This window comes from Mauremys mutica, chromosome 1, assembly GCF_020497125.1.
Source record: "Mauremys mutica isolate MM-2020 ecotype Southern chromosome 1, ASM2049712v1, whole genome shotgun sequence".
Taxonomy (NCBI): domain Eukaryota; kingdom Metazoa; phylum Chordata; order Testudines; family Geoemydidae; genus Mauremys; species Mauremys mutica.
In genome coordinates, this window is record NC_059072.1 from 130,380,666 (window position 1) to 130,402,773 (window position 22,108).

The 22,108-nt window shown below is 45.4% G+C and overlaps 1 protein-coding gene across 1 annotated transcript in view; it reads left to right on the forward strand.

Annotated features, from left to right (window-relative positions):
* The first annotated feature begins 4,801 nt into the window (after nt 1-4,801).
* CREBL2 (cAMP responsive element binding protein like 2) overlaps nt 4,802-22,108 on the forward strand; it is a 34,111-nt gene continuing 16,804 nt past the window's right edge. The window contains exon 1 of the mRNA XM_045001296.1: nt 4,802-4,953. Within this exon, the coding sequence (XP_044857231.1) occupies nt 4,939-4,953 (15 nt within the window). The 5' untranslated portion in view covers nt 4,802-4,938. The remainder of the gene's footprint in view (nt 4,954-22,108) is intronic.

The window sequence follows — 22,108 nt, forward strand, 5'->3', positions numbered from 1 at the left end:
TTTACATTTTATTGCACCACCACGAGCCAGTCTCCTGGGGCTTGGCTACACTTACAAGTTGCAGCGCTGGGAGTTACAGCGCTGGTCATGCAGCTGTGGAAGGGCCAGCGCTGGAGTGTGGCCACACTGACAGCTACCAGCGCTGCAGTGTGGCCACACTTGCAGCACTTTCCAGCGCTGTATTGAGAGGTGCATTGTGGGCAGCTATCCCACAGAGCACCTCGTCCCGTTTTGGCGCCGTTTTGGCGCTGAGTATTGTGGGAAGGGGAAGGAAGTGTGCGGGTCATTCCGCTTCCTGTTTGCCAGCGCCCCGTGGTGCATCGCTTCACATCCCAGCATTCACTCTTTCCAGCAGCGTTTGGCGCCATTGTGAGTGTCTTTCTGTTACTCTCTGTGTGAATCGCGATTTCTGTGGCAAATGGAGCCCGATCTGCTGAGGACTCTGCTGATGAGTGTCACCAGCACAACACGTTTGGCAGTCCAGCTATTCCTTCAGCTCCAAAGTGACAGTGAGGATTCCGACGATGATATCAATATGGATTTGCCTGCCGCGTGTGACACTAAAGTGCTTGCGGCATTTACGGAAATGCTCAGCACCGTTGAACGCCGCTTTTGGGCTCGGGAAACAAGCACTGAGTGGTGGGATCACATCGTCATGGAAGTCTGGGATGACGAGCAGTGGCTGCAGAACTTTCGTATGAGAAAAGCCACTTTCATGGGACTGTGTGCTGAGCTCGCCCCCACTCTGCGGCGCAAGGACACAAGATTGAGAGCTGCCCTGACGGTGGAAAAGCGAGTGGCTATTGCAATCTGGAAGCTGGCAACTCCAGACAGCTACCGGTCGGTCGGGAACCAGTTTGGTGTGGGAAAGTCGACCGTGGGAATCGTTTTGATGCAAGTTTGCAAGGCAATTAATCGCATCCTGCTAAGAAAGACCGTGACTCTGGGGAGCGTGCAGGACATTGTGGATGGCTTTGCACACATGGGTTTCCCTAACTGTGGAGGGGCGATAGATGGGACGCATATTCCTATTCTGGCCCCCCCCCACCTGGCATCAGAGTACGTTAATCGGAAGGGGTATTTCTCTATGGTTCTCCAGGCGCTTGTGGATCACCGCGGGCGTTTCATTGACATTTACACAGGCTGGCCTGGAAAGGTGCATGATGCACGCATCTTTCGGAACAGTGGCCTGTTCAGGAAGATGCAGGCAGGGACTTTTTTCCCAGACAGGAAGATCACAGTAGGGGATGTCGAAATGCCCACTGTGATCCTTGGAGACCCCGCGTACCCGTTACTGCCTTGGCTCATGAAACCCTATACAGGGAAGCTTGACAGGAGCAAGGACCGGTTCAACTACAGGCTGAGCCGGTGCAGAATGACTGTGGAGTGTGCTTTTGGGCGTTTAAAAGCCCGCTGGCGTTGCTTGTATGGGAAGCTAGACTTGGGGGAAAGCAGCATCCCCGCGGTTATATGCGCTTGCTGTACCCTCCATAATATTTGTGAAGGGAAGGGTGAAACATTCAGTGAGGCATGGACCACCGAGGTTCAAGTCCTGGAGGCTGAATATGCACAGCCAGAGAGCAGGGCTAATAGAGAGGCCCAGCACAGGGCTACAAGGATTAGGGATGCCTTGAGGGAAGAATTTGAGGCTGAAAGCCAACAATAATGTTTGCTGCCTTGCATGGGAGTGAATTGCACTGCTTACACTGTTATTCTATTATCCATAATAATAATATGATTTGTAGTGCCTCTTTCTTTACTGGGCTAAGGTATCTTTCACTATCTGCTATAATAAAGACTGTTTTCAAAGCCAAGAATTGTTTTATTGAAAAGAAAAAAACTTCCTTGACAGACAGACAGACACACAACATTTCATGAACACAAGAGGGCAGGGGTGTGGGTTGGTGAACTGTACAGTCACAAGTTTGCATATGCCCTGTCTGGATTGCTGTTTAATGAATCCTGCACTTCAGGGTTCATATACTGCATGGTGATGGGGGTTGAATGCAGAGGGTAAGGGTGGTGGTAGGTATCAGGGCTGGTTGGGGAACATACAGGTGTTGGAGGCAGCTGGTGGTGGTAAGAACCTGGATGCTGGGGAAAGGTGGTTTGAGCTGACATTGGGGCACAAGGCACAAACGACGGGGCGGGTGGGGGAGTAGCACGGTAGTGCTCTGCTTGCATGGCAACGAGTGACTCTATAGACTCCGCTTGGCGCTCCAGGATGCTTAGCAGCCGCTCCGTGGTTTTCCTCTTGGCCACTGCATTTCTCTTGCGTGTCCTGCTTTCTTTCTCTCGCCAATCCTTCAAGTCCTTACTCTCTCGAGCAGACTGATTAAGAACAGTTTTCAGCATGTCTTCTTTGCTCTTTCGGGGATTTTTTCTCAAATTTTGAAGCCTCTGTGATGTTGAACATCTGGGCAGTCCAGTAGTCAAGGTCACTGTAGAAACAGAAATGACAACATTTAACACGGGCAGCATTGTATCCACTATCTCCAGACATGAATTGTTACACTGAGGGAGTGAGTTCTTATTTAAGCATTCTTTTACCCACACGCATAACACTACAGAAGCCACGACATGGTGAGTGAGCAGTGCTTATATGGGGAGAAGTGGGGCTTGGGTGTAAGAGGGGAGCTGGTTGCTTCGGGTAATCTGGAGTGCTAGAGGGGTTGAGTGAAATGAAGATGCAGATGCAGGGGTGATCTTATCTCCCTATCTCTTCACTAAAGAGTCTCCCAACATTTTTCACAGGACTTAATCCTGGAAGATGTTTCCCTACTGCGAGTCACTAGGGAACAGCGGGGGGCTCTTTTAGAGCAATGTGGATTCCGCCCGGGACCCTATGCGGCTTGCCTGTGTTCAGAAATGGTCCCCCCACCACTGGCAGAAGAGTGGCGCGGACGCGTCACCGTCACTGGGACAAGGGACACAGTGGCTCTGCCTATAAACCTGCGCAGGCATATTGCCCACGCTCTGGATGAAGCTTTTGCTGAGATAACTGAGGCAGATTACCGCGACGTGATAGACCACATCAACGGGCTATTCCACATCTAGAGGCTGGCATGCATGCATCCATAACCCCCCCTCCTCTCCAGAAACATTTCACCCAGAAAATAAAAGCCGCTTACCGGTAACACGCTCCTCTGCTTGTCCTTCTGCAACTGCTGGCTGCTGCGATTGGGTGCTTTCCTCCTGGCTTGAGAAGAGCTCCTGGCTGCATGCCTCCAGGGAATCTGCGGTTTCTTCCCCCATGCCAGGAGCTTCACTCGCGGTTTCCTCCCCCCCCCACGCCTCCGCCTCCGCCGCCTCCTCCGCCTCCTCCTCCTGTCCCCCAGCCTGCTCAGAAGTGTCCATCGTTATCCTGGGATTGGCAGTGGGGTCACCCCCAAGTATCTCATCCATCTCCCTGTAAAAACGGCAGGTCGTGGGAGCAGCTCCGGATCGTCGATTCCCCTCTCGGGCTTTGTAATAGGCACTCCGCAGCTCTTTAATTTTCACCCTGCATTGTACTGCGTCCCGATCATGGCCCCGATCCAGCATGGCCCTTGATATCTGCTCAAAGATATCGTAATTCCTACGGCCGGAGCGCAGCTGTGCCTGAACAGATGCCTCACCCCAAACACTGATGAGGTCCTGCAATTCACCAGTGCTCCATGCTGGGGCTCGTTTGCCGCGTGGAGGCATGGTCACCTGTAACTGATTAAAACTGATTGCACTCCACACCTGGCTGCAGCAAACAGGAAGGAGATTTTTAAATTTCCCGGGGCATTTACAGGGCGGGTCACCTGAGGCAAGAGCAGTAGAGTGCAAACTGATGTGCAGAGTGGCTGAACAGGAATTCTGGGATAACTACTTATTCCCTGGAGGACAGGTAAAGCGCTGGTGAGTGTCCACACCTGCTGGGCAGCGCTGGATCACCAGCGCTGCACTCCTTATACCCCTGCCGGGATGGGTTTTCAGCCAGCGCTGCAACCAGGGAGTTGCAGCGCTGGTTGTGCCCTGCAAGTGTGGACGGGGTGTTGTTGCAGCGCTGGAAAGCCTCCACCAGCGCTGCAACTTGTAAGTGTAGCCAAGCCCTAGTGTAATAGTTCTGTGTGTGGCACTACAGCAGTCTAGTTGACTGTTGTTTTGTTCTAAATTAGAGTCAAACCTTGGTGTGACTGTCAGTGTTGCTCTAGTATCGCAATTGGTTTTTGGTTTTCTGTGGGGATGTTTGCTCCGCCCTGGCCAGGAGGTTAGTGTCATTGTGTGTGTGAGAGAGAGAGATTGCTGGAGAGGAAGGGATGTGGTTTGCAGTGTCACAGCTTCGCTTGGATTTAATGTTTGATTCCCAGGTGCTTTGTGGTGCAGGGAGTGTTTGCTGCCTTGGCGGAGGTGGCGCCAGGAGATGCCACCCATTAGCTCATCCCAGCGGTGCTCTGCAGCCATTCCTGCAGGAGGCCCCTCCTCTTCACCAGCCCTGAGCCAGGATTGCTGCTGCTGCTGCTGCAGACATACAGCTATCTGGTATCTGAACGCTTCAGACCCGAAAGCCCTGTACGGCCCGGTCCCCTTCACTGCCTTCTGGGAAACGTAGTTTTTCATTCGGGCGGCTCCTCCTAACCTATCATCTCCCCAATGGTACAAAACTACCATTACCAGGGTGCACCGCGCCACGCAGCGTCCCGCGCCGCGCCTGGCTCCATGGGAGCTGTAGTTCTCTGGCCTAGAGGCCTGCACCGACTGCGGAGGCTGCCGACGGAAAACAAAACTCCAATTCCCAGGATGCACCCGCCCGCCGCTGAGGGGAGAGCGGGAGGGGCTGTAAACAGGCCGCGCAGCGCGCTATGGAGCGGGCCGGGGCCTGTTCCTGGGCGGGGCGAGTAGCTGTGTCGGGTGCCCGGGCGCCGTTGTGACCGGCCGGCGGCTGCTGCGGGGCCAGGCCTGGCGGCTCCCATGGATGACAGCAAGGTGGGCCGGGCGCGGCTGGCGCGTGGCGGTGTGAGCCTGGGACCCCCCCCGCCCCCTCCCGCCAGCCTGGGGCGGCCGCCGGGGCCCTGCCTCGGGCGCGGTGCGCGGGGCTGTTCAGTGGGTTTGGCCACACGTAGGTGTGACGGTGCACGCCCCCCCCCTCCCCGCCACGGGCCCCGAATCTGTGCCCGGCCCGGGGGGGACACGCTGTGGGGGCGTGACGCAGCGTCACGGGTGGGATCATTGCGGGTGGGATTAACCTGGTTTGCAGTTTTACGGTTGTCTCTAGGCATTTTCAGTGGGCGTTTGTCGCTGTGAGTGCGTTGGGGAAAGGGCAGGTCTTCGGAGCGGAGCCCGGAGCTGGAGCACGGACCAGTAGGTTTTTGCCTGGAGCTGGAGCGGAGCAATTTAAAATTTTGATTGCTTCAAATCCCTGGAAAAGGGGGCTGATCGCTCCTGCTTGGCGTGCTCACCCTCACTGTAGGTGTGAGGAAGGCCTCCCCCTTTCTTCACCCCACCCACCATGTGCTGCAGTGCACAATTCTTGCTTTCTAATCTACCTGTAAAGCTTCGGATATGGGCCACTGGTACCAGACCAATGGCCTGATGTGGTATGGTTAATTCTGTGTTCCTGTGATGATCTGTCTTTTTCAGTGTAAATAAATTATACTAAAGGCAAGGTACTGTAGTAGCAAATTAAAGAAGACAGAGGTGTCAAAAAGTAGGGTGAACTGTTATTCCCTTCCCTTTCTGTGTGGCATACTCATAAAAGCATGGTGATGACTCTGGAGAGTGAGATCCTTCAGTCACACACAGCAGATATCACAGAAACAGTGGCACAAACTTGTCCTTCACTTGCTAGTACCACTGTGCCTCAGATCTGAGCTAGAGAGCCATTGCTGGGATGAGAGACTAGTTTAGTCTCTGTTCCCATTCAATCCTTAGCTTTTCACCTGAGATGGCCAGCAGAGTGTTGGCATTTTGATTCATTTGTGTGCTGGCTGTAATAGTTTTGAGCCATGGACACTTGTTCTCCAGGAACTGGACTGAGATCAGCAACACAGTTGCTGTTAGGCTACCAAGATGCTGTCAGGCACTTGCTAAACTCTGACCTGAGTTGGGTTAAAACCAGTAATGTAGAAATGAAAGGCACATACCCCAAATGAATTCTGAGACCGTCCAGTTCTCTTTCTTTTCTTTTATTACTACTTGTGCTAATCTGTCTTAATTGCATAAGAAAACAGCATAGCATCACTTCTTTTATAAACACATACTTATACAACTGTGATGTTCTGATCAGGACAGCCAGAACTGTAAGCCATTGTGTTATCAGATGAGAGCTTTGCTAGGGATTAGACTGTGTGTTTGCTGCCACACCATTCTGTCTGCTTCACCACCAAACTCCTGCCAGTCTAAACCTTGCCTTGCAGGTAACATACAGTGAACCCAAATTCCCCCAGAGATGTATCTCTGGAGTGTCTAGTCCCTCTCACTGAACACACAAAAATTACTAAATTTGCTGCCCCCAGAGAGACAAAGTGATATGTGACTCTTCAGCTAGCTCTAATACCCAACATGGAGGCGTTTGCAACAAAACAAGAATAAATTTATTAACAAAGAGCAGAGATTTAAGTGATATTAAGCACAAGAAAAAGATACAAGTATAGTAACAAACAAAACAAAATGATTTCTCATGACTAAAATTTAATTGTAGCAAGTTACAATCTTTGCCTCAGCAATTTTCTTTCTTACATCAACTTACCAGCATCTCTAGCCCTACAAGCAGGGGGGGTCCAAGTTTCACAGGTTCAGAGGTTGCTGTACCCAATGTCCCCTGAGTGATGGATAGTGAAAATATCTTTTTGCTCCTCTTATAGTACCCAAATACCATTGTCTCGGCCTCAAGAGCCAGAGACAATTCCTGGGTGCAAATTCTGGGCCTCCTTGTACTTGCTAAGCTGCTGCTTGTCCACTTGAATGCTTTGTTTACTTTGTATGTGAATGTACTTTGGCTGTCCCCTACCTGTAATGAAGCTGGTTACGCAGATGAATCCACATTCCTTTGTCTAGGACAGACTGGATTTATGCACTTCCTCCAGCCCTCATTTTAAGAACATATTTCCAGCACATACACATCATTTTTTATTAGGGCTGTCAATTGCAGTTAACTCATATGATTAACTAAAAAAATTAATCACGATTAATAAAATTATTTGTGATTTATCAGTGTTTTAATTGCACTGTTAAACAATAGAATACCAGTTGAAATTTATTAAATGTTTTTGGATATTTTTCTACATTTTCCAATATATTGACTTCAGTTACAGAATACAAAGTGTACAGTGCTCACTATTTTATTATTTTTATTACAAATATTTGCACTGTAAAAATAAGAGAATTTTTTCAATTAACCTCATACAAGTACTGTAGTGCAATCTCTTTATCCTGAAAGTGCAACTTACAAATGTCAATTTTTGTTTGTTGCATACCTGCACTCAAAAACAAAACAATGTAAAACGTTATAGCCTACAAGTCCACTCAGTCCTACTTCTTGTTCAGCCAATTGCTAAGACAAACAACTTTGTTTACATTTATGGGAGGTAATGCTGCCCGCTTCTCATTTACAATGTTACCTGTAAATGTACATGGCACTTTTGTAGCTGGCATTACAAGGTATTTACGTGCCAGATATGCTAAACATTTGTATGCCCCTTCATGCTTCAGCCACCATTCCAGAAGACTTGCTTCCATGCAACTGATGCTCGTTAAAAAAAAGATGCGTTAATTAAATTTGTGAACGAACTCCTTGGGGGAGAATCATATGCCTCCTGCTCTGTTTTACCCGATTCTTCTCCATATATTTCATGTTATAGCAGTGTCAGGTGATGACCCAGCACATGTTGTTCCATTTTAAGAACACTTTCACTGCAGATTTGACAAAATGCAAAGAAGGTACCATGTGAGATTTCTAAGGATAGATGCAGCACCTCGACCCCAGGTTTAAGAATCTGAAGTGCCTTCCAAAATCTGAGAGGGATGAGGTGTGGAGAATGATTTCAGATGTCTTAAAAGAGCAACACTCTGAAGCAGAAACTACAGAACCCGAACCACCAAAAAAGAAAATCCATCTTCTGCAGGTGGCACCTGATTCAAATAAACATGCATTGTTCCGCACTGTTTTGAATCGTTATCGAGCAGAATCCATCATCAGCATGGACGCATGTCCTCTGGAATGGTGATTGAAGCATGAAGGGACATATGAATTTAGCGCATCTGGCATGTAAATATTGTGCAGTGCCAGCTACGACAGTGCCATGTGAATACCTGTTTTCACTTTCAGGTGACACTGTAAACAAGAAGCAGACAGCATTTTCCTCCAAATATAAACGAACTTGTTTGTCTGAGCGATTGGCTGAATAAGAAATAGGACTGAGTGGACTTGTAGACTCTAACGTTTTACATTGTTTTATTTTTTAATGCAGTTTTTTTGTACATAATTCTACATTTGTAAGTTCAACTTTCATGTTAAAGAGATTGCACTACAGTACTGGTAATGGGGGAATTGGAAAATACTATTTTTTTTTTACAGTGCAAATATTGTAATAAAAAATATAAAGTGAGCACTGTACATTTTGTATTCTGTGTTGTAATTAAAATCAATAGATTTGAAAATGTAAAAAAGATCAAAAATATTTAAATGGTATTATTGTTTAACAGTGTGATTAATCGCAATTTTTTTATCGCACGATTAATCACGATTAATTTTTTTAATCATTTGACAGCCCTATTTTTATACATTGGTTTTCGGAACCAGCGTGTCACCAGTTTACATATGAATTCCTTACAAGATGCCTTTTAGGTTCATATAACAACAGCATGTTAGGGGAAATGAGTGTGTCAGGCCTTGAGAGTTACAGTATGGTAGGCCCTCTGCCAGTGGGCATTCAGGGACTCTTAGGGTCACAACTACAGCTAAGTTATTGTAGAAGTTGATAAATATGTTGTTTCACTAAGGGTTTCATGTTAAGCTTTTGGAATCAGCAGCGTTCTGTGTGGGTGCAAGGGTCTCCCTGTGTGAAGCTGCTTATGGGATCAGGACTGTAGTTGTGAAGGGTCACAAGGGTCATGGCGGTTTTGGTCCTTGAGACATTTAAGGCAAAATGGTGTTGCCTGAATTTTTTTTTTTTTCCTGGAAAATCTTTTCTTCTGTCCTGCCACAGAATTAATTTTCAAAGGCTTGAAGATTTTTCAGATTTGTGGTATATTTAAAATTTTTAGCTTTAAGTGTATTTTGTGAGGTGTCAAGATTGTCACATGATAAACAACATACACATTAATCTGTTTTCTTTGAAAGGGCTACGGCCCATATTCACTAAACAAACTGAGCTTTAGCACCCCATAAGTAAGAAGGTCTTAGCTGAAGTTAAATGTATCCAGTATTTTCCTGGAAGGAATTTCTACTTATGGAGGAGGAAAGCAAATATTTGGTGGCTTCCCTACCATTCCTACCTTCAGATTAAAATACACTTTCCTGGTATTACTTGTCTATGTAAACATGTAAATACTTGCAGTGGGGATGTTTAACAATTTTAAATGGAAGGGGAAGAGATTATCTCTAGGATCTAATCCTGGGAGGTGTCAAGCACCAACAACTTCATCTGAAAAGGTTAAGAATTGAATGGGAACAGACACTAAACTAGTATTTTCAGGCATTACTGGTATTACTAGATATTACTGAATTTGTGCACCCTACTTAGAAAGGTTTTATTGTCTATAACGATCTTAAAGGGCTCTGATGCCCTTAGCAACAACTCTTCACACTGCAGGTTAGCCAGAATCATTGGTGGCTAAATTCAGTGGCTCCCATCTTGTGTTTGGGAGGGTTCTCACTGAATTGTACAGCAGGAGACTGCTGTATCAGTGTGGGACAGGCACTGTAATAGTACCTGATGATATTAGGTGTGAAGTTTGATGTGGTTCAAGTCCAGCATAGTTTGATCTCTGTAATCTGCTAAAAGTTCCACTGACTCATGTTTTCCTACTTCTTGCAGGGGCTGAAGTAGGCGATCTTAGAGGTTCACTTCCAGCCTTATCTGTGGTTTGAACAACTATGCCTGGGGAAGGAATTTCCTTATAAAAGCTGAGATGATAAAGTTGCATTAGCATGAGAGTAGTCATGTTATAGCTGCATCCACCAGAGTTCAGTCATTCTGTTTGATAAATTTTGTTTTCAGTGCCCTGACTCTGTGTGTATTAGGGATGTAAAAGGTTAAGTGGCCGTAACCGTTAACCCTGAAGGGACGCCGGCCAGAGTAGCCCTCGCCGCGCTGTGCCGGACGGCCAGAGGGATCCTGGCCCCGGCCGCGCTGTGCCGGACGGCCAGAGGGATCCCAGCTAGTCAGCCACGGGGACCCCAGTCCCGGCCTTGCTGTGCCAGGTGGGTCGGCGGCACCCCATCCCTGGCTACCTGGAGGGACTTCAGTTAACGGTTAACCGGTTAAATAACTTTTTTAAACCGATATTTACATCTCTAGTGTGTGTGTGTGTGTGTATATATATATATATATATATGTGTGTGTGTGTATATATATATATATATATATGTGTGTGTGTGTGTATATATATATATATATATGTGTGTGTGTGTGTATATATATATATAAATAAAATAGAATGTATGTATAAAAGCAAAAGTACTCCCTTAGTTTACAGTTGTATTTATAAATTATAAAAGATTAAAAGCAATAATACTTTAAGATGAATTTTATGCTTCTGTGTTTGACAATGTATATGATTTAAAATAGGAAGCTCTGAAAGTAATGAAAGGAAGAGGCATATTGGTCTAAATATAAAGTCTGGAAAATGTATGCTCCATGGCATTTCCTGTTCAGAGACAATTCAGTGTTCAGTGTATAACAATGGTATTCGGTTACATTTTCTGGAGGGCGGATAAGGCAGTATCTAAATGTTGGTGGGCCAAAGGACTCTTCAGGTGTTTGCTGTCTCGTGATCCTTCCACTGAAGGAGGTTTCAACCTTGCAAGAGTGGTGTGCCAGATTGTATTTAATAATCTCAAAATATTCCATTGAAATCCTGTAAACAAATAATTATACTAATACACTGTAATGCTTGTACAACAGCATGCTATTAGTATTAATTATATTAAAACTATTAAATTAAAATTAGAAGTGAAACTCATGAGAAATGCATGGACATCTAATCTGCCTTTTTATTGCCTGAACTTTTGACATTAAATCTTTGTCTCACCCCCCACTCCTCTGAAAAGTACTGTGCAGCATGCAATCAAGATAACTAATGAAAGCATGTCAATTACTGATTGCTTTATGTTGCGTAAGAGTCTAATTAAATGTGTACCACTGTAAGTTGAAGTGTATCAACACATTCTAGCTCCAGCGCATTTAAATGCAAATGAAAATTTTCTAAATGGCATGTTAGTAAATAGAGGGAAACTAAACTGAAGTGCCTCTGTGAGGGTCGATTTAATTTAAATCATGATTTAAATCACTGGTCAAGAAGACTCAAATTAATCATGGTTTTCTACATAAATGTGCATTCTTGTTCGTTGTTATAACCTTAATACATATTCTTCACAAGTCAGAGATAGATGTAGGTTTCATTTTTAGAAGGTACGCACTATACATTTTTAAACAGTGATTTATTTTGAAAACTTTACAGATTAGTTTTACAGCTATATCAGAAAATGAATGATTGTTTGGTTATTTCATTTACCAAAGGTAATTGAAGCAGATATTTTGAAGTCATTGGAAGGTGAACTGGAAATAGTTTAACAGGTTAATCGTTAATATTTGGAGGATTTTCTTGCCATGCTGTATTAGGAGAACATCACCAGACAGACATTTAAACATTAAGTATTCTGGATTTTTTTCTTCAACAGCAAAAATATAATATTTTAACAAAACAAGCATATGTTCCTCGCTTCTCACCTTTATCTCCAGACTTCTTCTCCTTGTCCAGCTCTATTCCATCCCCAACAATCTTCTATTCATTGAACGTTTTGAAACTTTGTACTTTTAGAGAGAGGTAAGGGATGGACTCTGTGTACACAAATTTGCAGAGGGACAATAGAGCTGAGGTCTGTTATTTCTCACCTCTATATGTTGTTTGTTTATTTAAAAACATTTTTGCTGTTAACAAGCATGTTACCTGTGGGGAGACAAATCCACAGTTTGAGAACTGCAAAACTAAGCATCTCTGATGGTATCTTCTAGACTGAGCTCTTAGTCCCATTGGGTATGTCATAAACAGTTAGTTAAGGGTTAAGGTCTCTTCTACCTGCAAGGAGTGAAAAAGCAGTACCTGAGGAACACCTGACCAGAGGACCAATCAGGGACAAGATAATTTCAAATCTCTGTGGAGGGAAGTTTTTTTTCTGTGTTCTTTGTTTTGAGTAGAGTCTCTCTTGGGAGTTAAGGGAGTCCAGACATCTTAATCAAGTCCTCCCAGGTTTCTGCAATACTTTTCATCTATTCAGTCTAGTGAGTATTAGAAAGGCGAACTAGTATTTTTTTCTTTTATTTCTGCATTGGTAATTGTGTGTTTGGCTGAAGTAATCTCTTTATTTCTATTGCTGTACTTTGCTTTTACTGAGAAAGAAATGGGGAGGGGGAGTTCTCTCCAGGTTTATAATTTAGACTCTGTGTATTGTTCCATCCTGGTATGACAGAGATAGTGTACTTTTTTTTGCTCTTTTTAATAAATTCTTTTCTTTTCTTTGGACTTGGTTAATTCCTTCGCTTGTGGAGATTCAAGGGAAGGGGAGGGGGAAAGAGTGAGTTCCTCCTGAGGTTGATTCACAGAGTTGAATCGGTGTGTATCTCTCCGGAGTGGATAGGAGAGAGGGAGGGGGGAAGTGGGCTGCTTCCCTGTGTGTAGAACAGGCCTGCGCAACACGCGGCCCGCGGGCCGCATGCGGCCCGCAGAGCCTCACTGTGCGGCCTGCGAGGGGATTCTAAATCCCCCGCACATGGCGCTCTGCGGGCAGCTCAGAGCCCTTTGAATCCCGGTCGCGGCCAGGAAGCAAAGAGCTCTGGGCTGCTGGCAACCGCGGGGAGTCCAGAGCCCTTTGAATCTCAGCCGCGGCTGGGAATCAAAGGGCTCTGGGCTGCCCGCAGAGATTCTCAGCTGCGGCTGGGATTTTAAGGGCTCAGGGCTCCCCGCAGTTGCGGGCAGCCCAGAGCCGTTTGAATCCCGGCATGCAGCCGCTGTTTGCCCCCTCCCCAGACCTCTGCCCCAGCTGCCCTCCAGGACCCCCACCCCCCTATCTAACACTGCTGGTCCTTGTCCCCTGATACCGCTCTCCTTGGACTCTTGCCCCTAACTGCCACCCAGAACCTCACCCCCATCTAAATGCTGCTGCTCCTTGTCCCCTGATTGCTCCCTCCCAAGACCCCTGCTCCAACTACCCCTTGGGACCCCACCCCCTATCTAAGCCTCCTTTCTCCTTGTCCCCAACTGCCCCCTCCTGAGACCCCCCCCAACTTTCCCCCAGGTCCCTACCCCCTACCTGTCCCCTGATAAACCCCTGGGACTCCCATGCCTATCCAATTGCTGCCTGTCCCCTGAGTCCCCCTCGGAACCCCCTACCCCTTCTCCAACCCCCAGCCCCCTTACCGTGCCACTCAGGCCAGCGTGTCTGGCTCCATGCAGCTCCAGATACATTGCTGCCATGCTCCCCCGTGGAGCCCACAGCCCCCCCGCCCCCCCCCCCAGCACCTCCCTTCCAGATTTGAACACCTCAAAATTCAGGAGTGCTCAAGCTCAGTTTGGGCAGCTGTTACTTCATTTCTCCCAAACCAAATATACTGATCCACTCTAACTTCCTTTAGAAAAAGCAGGATAAAATTGAGCAAGAAATGCTTATTAGCACTGGAATTGCTATTTTCAACAGCCATTGCCTTTTTGTTTGTTTCAGGAAGACAGTGATATTGCATTGGCAAATTCCCCATAGAAAGAAAGAGTGGAACAAAAGAATAATAAAGGCACCTCAACTTTTCCTCATTTATGGAGGACAGTCTTATAATATGCATCCAGATATCCTCCAATCACACAAGCTGAAAATTGTTCCACTTTACTGCACCTCTGTAACCATATGGGAACCAATCCTGTCTGTGTTTTGTGCACATCCAAAATTCCTGCTGAATGACCCGCCCTGGGAGCGAGTTACCAGTGACCCAGGGCTGGGGAGGCAGGAGGTGTGGCGGGGGGGAGGCACTGGTGGAGGGGAGCCCAGGGCTGGGGCAGCAGCAGGGTGGGGGGAGGGCACTGGTGGGGAGGAAAGGGGGAAGCCCAGCACTGGGGCAGCAGGGGGTGTGGGTCAGTGGGGGGAGAGCCCAGGACTGGGGCAGCAGGGGGGTACACGGGGGAGCCCAGGGCTGGGATGGGGGGCAGACAAGTTTTTTTTTTTTTGCTTGGGGCAGCAAAACACCTAGAACCGGCCCTGCCGGGTTCCCCCAGCCGCCGGAGCCCAGGGCCCTTTAATTTGACCCTGAGGGCTCCCAGCCACCTCTTCAACTGGGAGCCCCCGGTTGATTTAAAATAAAGTATCACCTCCCCACCCCCAACCTTCCTTTTTGGCCCACAGCTGTTTTGGTGGGGCGGCACTGGGGAAGGAGGGTTTATTTCTGCAGGGCTGGACGGCCCTGGGGCGGGGTGTTTCTGCGGGGCCGGGAGGTTTCAGCCCTCGGCTGTTTTCTTTGGAGGAATGTGGCCCTCGCCGCTTTACAAGTTGTGCAGGCCTGGTGTAGAGAGTCAGGGAGATTGAATCTGTGTTCCCCAGAGAAAGTTGGGGGAACAGGCAATGTGTCAGACACTTAGAAAACTGACTGGTGGCAGCGTATCAGATCTAAACTAGGATTTTAGTTTAGGGGAGTCCATGCAGGTCCCCATCTTGTGAACCCAAAAGCTCCAAGTGGGGGAGAAACCTATGACAGGGTAGATAGAAAGATTAGCCTAAATAATCTATACAGAAGCCTGTGGAACCCCATAAGGCTGGGTCCCTAATCCATGAACTATTGGAACTCATTTACAAAACTTTTCTTAAACATTAGATGACTATATTGTCTCGTATATAGCATTAGAATTTATAATCCTCATTCCATGATGAGATATCTTTGAGCTATAATGTATCTTAATTAATACTATCTTCAGATAGGTTTTCTCTTCAAAAAGCATTTTATCAAAAAAATCCAATTTTTTTAATTAAAAAAAAAAGCATTGATTTTTATCCAACCTGGTCTCTGTCCAGTCCCCATCAATTCACCCCCAATCCGCTGTGGCCCTCGGCCTCACTTCTGTGGCTGATGGAGTTCTACACCCCCCTCTCCCAGGCTGGAGAGTGGTGGGGAAGGGGCCTGCAGTGAGGTCCCCCTTCCCCTTCCAGGCTACTGGGGGGCGGGGAACTCCAGGGGTTCTTCACCCTCGTTCCCCCGATGGGTGTGACAGGGAGTGGGGAGCAGAGGCGGTATCCCTGCGCACAGAGGGGAGGGGGGCAGAACAATGGAGAAGCCCTGAGCTGCAGAGTTCTTTCTGCTCCCGCCTCCTCCTCTCTCCCCTCCTGTGATCAGGGACTGCTCCTTCTCCCCCCTACCCTCTCTTGTGAGGCTAAGCTAGGCTCCTGAGGAGCAGGGCAGAGAACTTTCTGCTGCTTCCTGAGCAGCTCTGGTTGGCTGCTGATTCCCAGGAGGCGTGAAGGAAGAGCTGATGCCTATTGCCTCCTGATGGCCAAAGAGAAGGCCCTCATGGCTGGAGCTGGCCTGCAAGCTGCCAATTGAAGAACAGTAATGTGTAGTTTTTACCAGTGGAACCTGAAACTAAAATCTTGTTTACTTTGCATAGACATTAGTTCCTGTGATGCTTCTATTAAAGTAGGTTTTGTTCCAGTATTCAAGTGCAGCACTGCTTGATTGCTGCCTTATACCCCAGAGTTGGCTGTGTTTCTGTATGTAAATCCTGTAGGCCCCTATCCTGCAAAAGGGAACATAGGCGTGGACCTGTGCAGAGTCCCATTAATTTTTGTGACCTTACTTATTTTTTTAATCTGCGTAGCACACTGTATAATATAATTGATGACAAAGCTGAGTTCAGTGGGAGTCTGTACAGGAAGAAGGATCTTAGTAGGTGCTTACTTATATAGTCCCCATCACTGTAGAATCTATGTGCCTTCTAAATATTTACAAATTGGAATTACAGTAACATTTGCCTCTTTCGGTGAAATAGCTTGATTAATTTATAGGATTTTTTTCTTTATGCTTGGGTCTGAACACGTGAGGAATTTGACGGAAAGCAAAATTGGTGAAATTAATTTTGTGCTTGTCTCTAAATAATGAGGCCTGCAATCATCCATATTTCTAGTGGAAGTGGGTTACATAGTCTAGTTCAAGCTCCTATGAAAATTTGGTCTTGTTGTGGGAGACTGTGGTCACAGTGAGGTGATCTCCCAAGCAATTAAGGCCAGTCCTATGTACTTAGAGGTACCTGTTATGTGACATTCAAACTGGACTCTTGTTCATTGAGCAGTCAGTGTGGGGAGTGAAGCATTGGGATGTGGATTCATAGTGACCTGTGTTAAGGAGATGGGCTGCTGTGTTCCCTACCAGTTGGAGCTTTTTCAGGGTATGTGGCTTAAGGTTTGGGGCCATAGTAAATTGTAAAGTCCCTTTTGCTGTTTGGGATGAAAGGAACCTATAGTAACATAAAATATTCTTCTTGTTTACATTTAGGTTTTAATCTCAAAAGCAAATATCAAGTAGCTTTGACTTGTTTTTAAAAAATGCCTGGGCTTGTTTAGAATAGATATGCAATTAAATCAGTATGTACTCTGTCTAGTGTAACATATGTTGATGTCAGGTCACAGTCCCTTAGTGGACAGAATGTGGCTGCTGACTTTTGAGCCATAGGAAGCGCTCAGGGTAATGCTAGACAGTTTAGATAGTGGTACTGAAATTGAACCTACTGCATTTCCTGATGGGCAGTACAGAACACTAAAACTTTGTGTCTACACTACGCAGCTTTTAGCGACACAGCTGTGCCACTAAAAGGTGTGCAGTGTAGCTGCTGTTTCTCGCCAAGAGAGAGCTCTCCCACTAACAAAAACTTCCACCCCCCCAACGAACAGCAGTAGCTTTGTTGGCAGGAGAGTGCTCCTGCCAACAAAGCACTGTTCACACCGGCGCTTTTTCTCTTAAAAAACAAAAACAAAAACAAAAAAAAACCTTTTGTCTTTTTGGGAGGTGTGTTTTTTTTAACACATCTGAATGATGACAGTTTTGTCGTTCACTTGTCAGTGTAGACAAAGCGTAACACTGTAGTGCTTGGCCCAAGTTTTTAACTTTTTAAATATCCTTTGTCTTTATTTTGATATAAATCCTTTATTTTTTTTTAATAATAGGTGTCTCTGAAAGCATGCTGGGTAGAATTGGGGGTTCTGTGTAAATATATACTATAAAGGTTTTTACATTATAAAAATGCTTAAACTTCGTAGGGAATCATTGGTACTAAGTATTATGCTATTTAAGATTCAATAAAAGTATGTTCACTGAACATTTATGTTTTTGAATAGCTGTCAGTTTCAGTCTGGATAGCCTTCTTGTTGTGATTTGGGAAACTGGGCCTACTAGTGAAGACAGGAATTCAAGCACTGATGGCTCAGGTCCAAGAATTAGATGGAAGTCAGTTAATCAACGTGAAACATGAACTGTACCATAATATCAGAATCTCCTGCATTGTGTGCAGTTGGGTTATATTGTATTAATGTAAGTGATCTACTGCAGTTTGGTAGGTATCATCATTTTTATTTTAGGGCTTGTGGCTTATTACATTTTTGATTACCACTACAGAGAGAGAGCTTGCAAACATGGATAGAATTTTTTCCCTACCATTACAAGTGTGGTGTGTTTAGCCTTTATAGATATAGCTATAAAATATACCGTATATACTCGATCATAAGCCAGTTTGTTTATAAGCCGACCCCTCCTAAGATGCATAAGTAAAAATGGAAATTTTTTTATAACCCAATTCATAAGCCAACCCTATAATTCAGGGGTCAGCAAACTTTGGCTCCCAGGCCATGAGGATAAGCCTCTGGGAGGCCAAGATGGTTTGTTTACCTCGAGCGTCCGGAGGCACGGAGGTAAACCTAAGTAAACAAAAGTGTCCCAGCGCGCCAGCTGCTTACCCTGATGGGCCGGGACAGCAACTAGTGAGGACATTTTTTTGGCGGGAGAAGCTGGGAGTCAGGGGAGTAACCCCTGTGACCACCCCCCACATGACCCCACCCCTAGCCCAGGACCCCCACACTCTTCCCCCATCCCATCCCTTCCCACCTTATCTGGGGAGGGCCAGGGGAGGATGTCTCTGACTTGGCTGGAGCTGCTCCGGCACTACATTAAAATGCTTGTGATGGTTTGGGGGTGGGGAGGTATAAGGTCATTGCCGTGCCTTCACCTCGCCCTTGTCTTCCTCCCAACATATACATGTCCAGGGTGATAAACACTGCTTACCTTGCTATGTACCTCCACAAGCACCCTTATGGTCCAGAGTCCTTACACAAATTGTGGGAGTGATAGATAGGGTGGAGGAGAAAGTATACAGGGTCTTCTCATACTCTCATACATGTGTGCAAGGGCAGCCATAATTTAGCCCAGGTGTTTTAGGGACATTTGTCATTTGCAGATAGAACTGCACTGGGTCCATATAATTCTCACTAATATCCCTACCTAAGGTATTTCAATGAATTCTTTGTCTCATGACTGAAGTTTTACTTAACATATATGTGTCTCTGGCATCCATCTAAGCCCTAACTTTTAACATATAAGAGTGGGCCAATGTAGATGACTGGGAAAGACTAATTACCTAGGAAACTGCAGACCTATACCCAGAATTGCCAGCTTCAAGAAATTAAAAATCATGAGTCGGACCCCTAAAATCATGAGATTGGTCCCCAAATCATGACATATTAATAAAAGATTATATTGTGTTTTTTTTAGGTCTCTTGATATTTGAACCCCCCCCCCGTCCATCCCCAGGGTGTGTACATGTGACAATTAGTGTTGCCCACTCACCCACACGTGCTGGATAAGCTGATTTTGGCCCCTGCTGCACACTCCCATCTCTTGCCCAGCAATTAATCCTGTCTCCCAGTCTCCCATCAGTTCTCTCCCCACCCAACCTACCTCACTTCAGCCCCCCTTTAGTTCTGTCTCACCCCATCAGTTCAACCCCCCTACTCCATCGATCCTTACCGCCCTCAGTTCACCCTCCCAGCACTCAACCCATCTGCTTAGAACCCACTATCAATACAGTCCCCTACTCCAACAATCCCCCCGCCCCCCGCGTCTCACTTCAGCTCCCCTGCTGCCGCCAGCCTCACCTTCTCCTTAGAGTTCTGCACCCTCCCAAGGCCTGGTGGGGCTGCAGTGGGGTCCCCTCTCCCACTTCCCAGGCTGGCAGGGGAGCAGCCCTTGAGACTGACAGGATTTCTAAGTAAAATCAAGCCTCACATTTAGAACTCTCAAATATCAGGAGGTTTTTTTCCCCCCCAGTTGATTCAATTGCTTATTTGAAGTTTCCCTGCTGGAGTGTAGCCACCTGTTAGCTGGGTAGCTTTGTTTATCTGATATGTAAATTAATTCTCATTGTCTTTCAAAGTACTTTGGAATTAACTGCCAGGTGGAGAAGCTGCATTCCTTTTTTTAGGGCGGGGTAACTCTTGTTTGATTGGAAACACATTAGAATGTATCTGAAGAAGTGAGCTGCAGCTCACGAAAGCTCATGCTAAAATAAATTTGTTAGTCTTTAAGGTGCAACAAGTACTCCTGTTCTTTTTACATTAGAATGTGCCTCATTGGAAAAAAAAATCCTGACTTTGAGAGTTTTATTGCGAGATCAGAGTGAAGCTTAATTTTACTAAGAATTGATTGCGAGAGTTAACATGTCTGTATACCTCCAGCCATTATACTTTATAAGAGCAAGTACCTGAATCACCATATAAGCTACAACATTCTGCTTGTATGTATGCAATTTCTCTTTTTTCATGTAGACTCTGGTATTTGTGTGACACACTGTCCCCATGCTAGAGAATATAACTTCTGTGTATGCAGAGATCTTGAACATACAAGAAACCTTTCTGTTGCTGGCTGAAATGGTGTTTGCACAGTTCAGTAACTAGTAACTTCTTTTCAAGTGAATTGGGAGCTGCTGAGAGAGATTGATGGCTGTGCGGAGTGCAATCCTGTATTAATCCATAGAGCTAGTTATGAGAATCAGGGTCCAGACACCCTATGGTATGAATGGGATGTGTGAATCCCATAGAATAAGCAGATGAGTATACAGTTTTACTCCTGGGGGAATTCTGCGCCACTGCACATGTGCAGAATTCATGTCCCCTGCAGATTTCTTTGCGTCCCTGCAGAAATATGACTTTCTGATTTAAATCACTAGTCAGGAAGACTTGATGTAATCATGGTTTTCTACATAAAAGTGCATTCTTGTTTGAAGTTATAACCTTAATACATATTCTTCACAATTCAGAGATAGATGTAGGTTTTATTTTTAGAAGGTACACACTGTACATTTTTAAAAAGTGATTTATTTTGAAAACTTTTCAGATTAGTTTTACAGCTATATCAGAAAATGAATGATTGTTTGGTTATTTCATTTACCAAAGGTAATTGAAGCAGATATTTTGAAGTCATTGGAAGGTAAACTATTTCCAGTTCAACAGGTTAATCGTTAATATTTGGAGGATTTTCTTGCCATGCTGTATTAGTAGGAGAACATCACCAGACAGACATTTAAACGTTAAGTATTCTGGATTTTTTTCTTCAACAGCAAGCATATAATATTTTAACAAAACAAGCATATGTCCCTGGCTTCTCACATTTATCTCCAGACTTCTCCTTGTCCAGATCTATTCCACCCCTAACAATCTTCTATTCACTGAACTTTTTGAAACTTTGCACTTTTAAAGAGAGGTAAGGGATGGACTCTGTGTACACAAATTTGCAGAGGGACAATAGAGTTGAGGTTTGTGTCCTTCCTTCCGTCCTTCCCCAAGTAGCTATGCCCTGAACTCAGATATCTTGCATGAGCAAGAGTGATATGAAGATCTTGGTATGGTGTTAGAAAGGGGAGAAGACATTTTTCCTTGGTTTCTGAAATCTGCAAAAAAAATTAATTGAAACAAAAACTCTTTTGGATTTCTGACAAACAGATAAGGTAAGTGAGGTAATATCGTTTTATCGGGCCAACTTGTGTTGGTGAGAGAGTTACACAGCTCTTCTCCAGCTCTGTCCAAGCTCGGAAGCTTGTCTATAACCAACAGAAGTTAATCTAATAAAAGATATTACCTCACCACACCTTATGTCTCTCTATTATCCTGTGACCAACACGGCTTCAACAACACTGCATGTGACAAACATGTCATCATTACTAATGATGATATTTCTCTGTTGGCTCTTGATCACATATGACTGTTTAAAAAGACAGTTGCTAAATGCTAATAATTCCAGTGCAAATAGAAAGGGAGTTTAGGAGTTATTTTTTTCTCTCATCCATGCCTGGATTCAGCTTGCAGTACTGCCTTATGTCTTTCTCTGCTGTCATATCAACATAGCAACCAGCTAAGCAAACATGACTGGAAGTCAAGGAAGAGACAGTAATACAAAGGATTTAACCAAGATTTTTTTTCTAGCCATGTTGCTCAAATTTACAGTAAAGAACAAAAGTCCCATGTTCCCAAGAAAAATACCTGTTGTGGTAGCCAGACTGTATTAAATCACCTGGTTATGTGCAAAGTGGAGCAGAATCATGTGAGAACCTGTGGTTGAAACCTTGAGACTCTTCCTGGGCTGTGTGGAGATCAGAATATTGTGGAATTGTTGATATCAGTCTCAAATCAGATGGGAGGATGCTTCACATTTAAATTACCACAATCGTGGCGGTTAACTCATAGGGGAGTAGTGACCTTAAAGATGTAGCCTGCTGCCCTCCCATCTGTGGATAGAGCCCTGTGTATAGGGCCGCTCAAGTAATCAGAGAACTTGGAAGGGAAGGCAAATATTGTACCAAAATATAAAAAGTGTTGTGTAGCGTGGGTAGAGGTCCGTCAAGGTGAAAG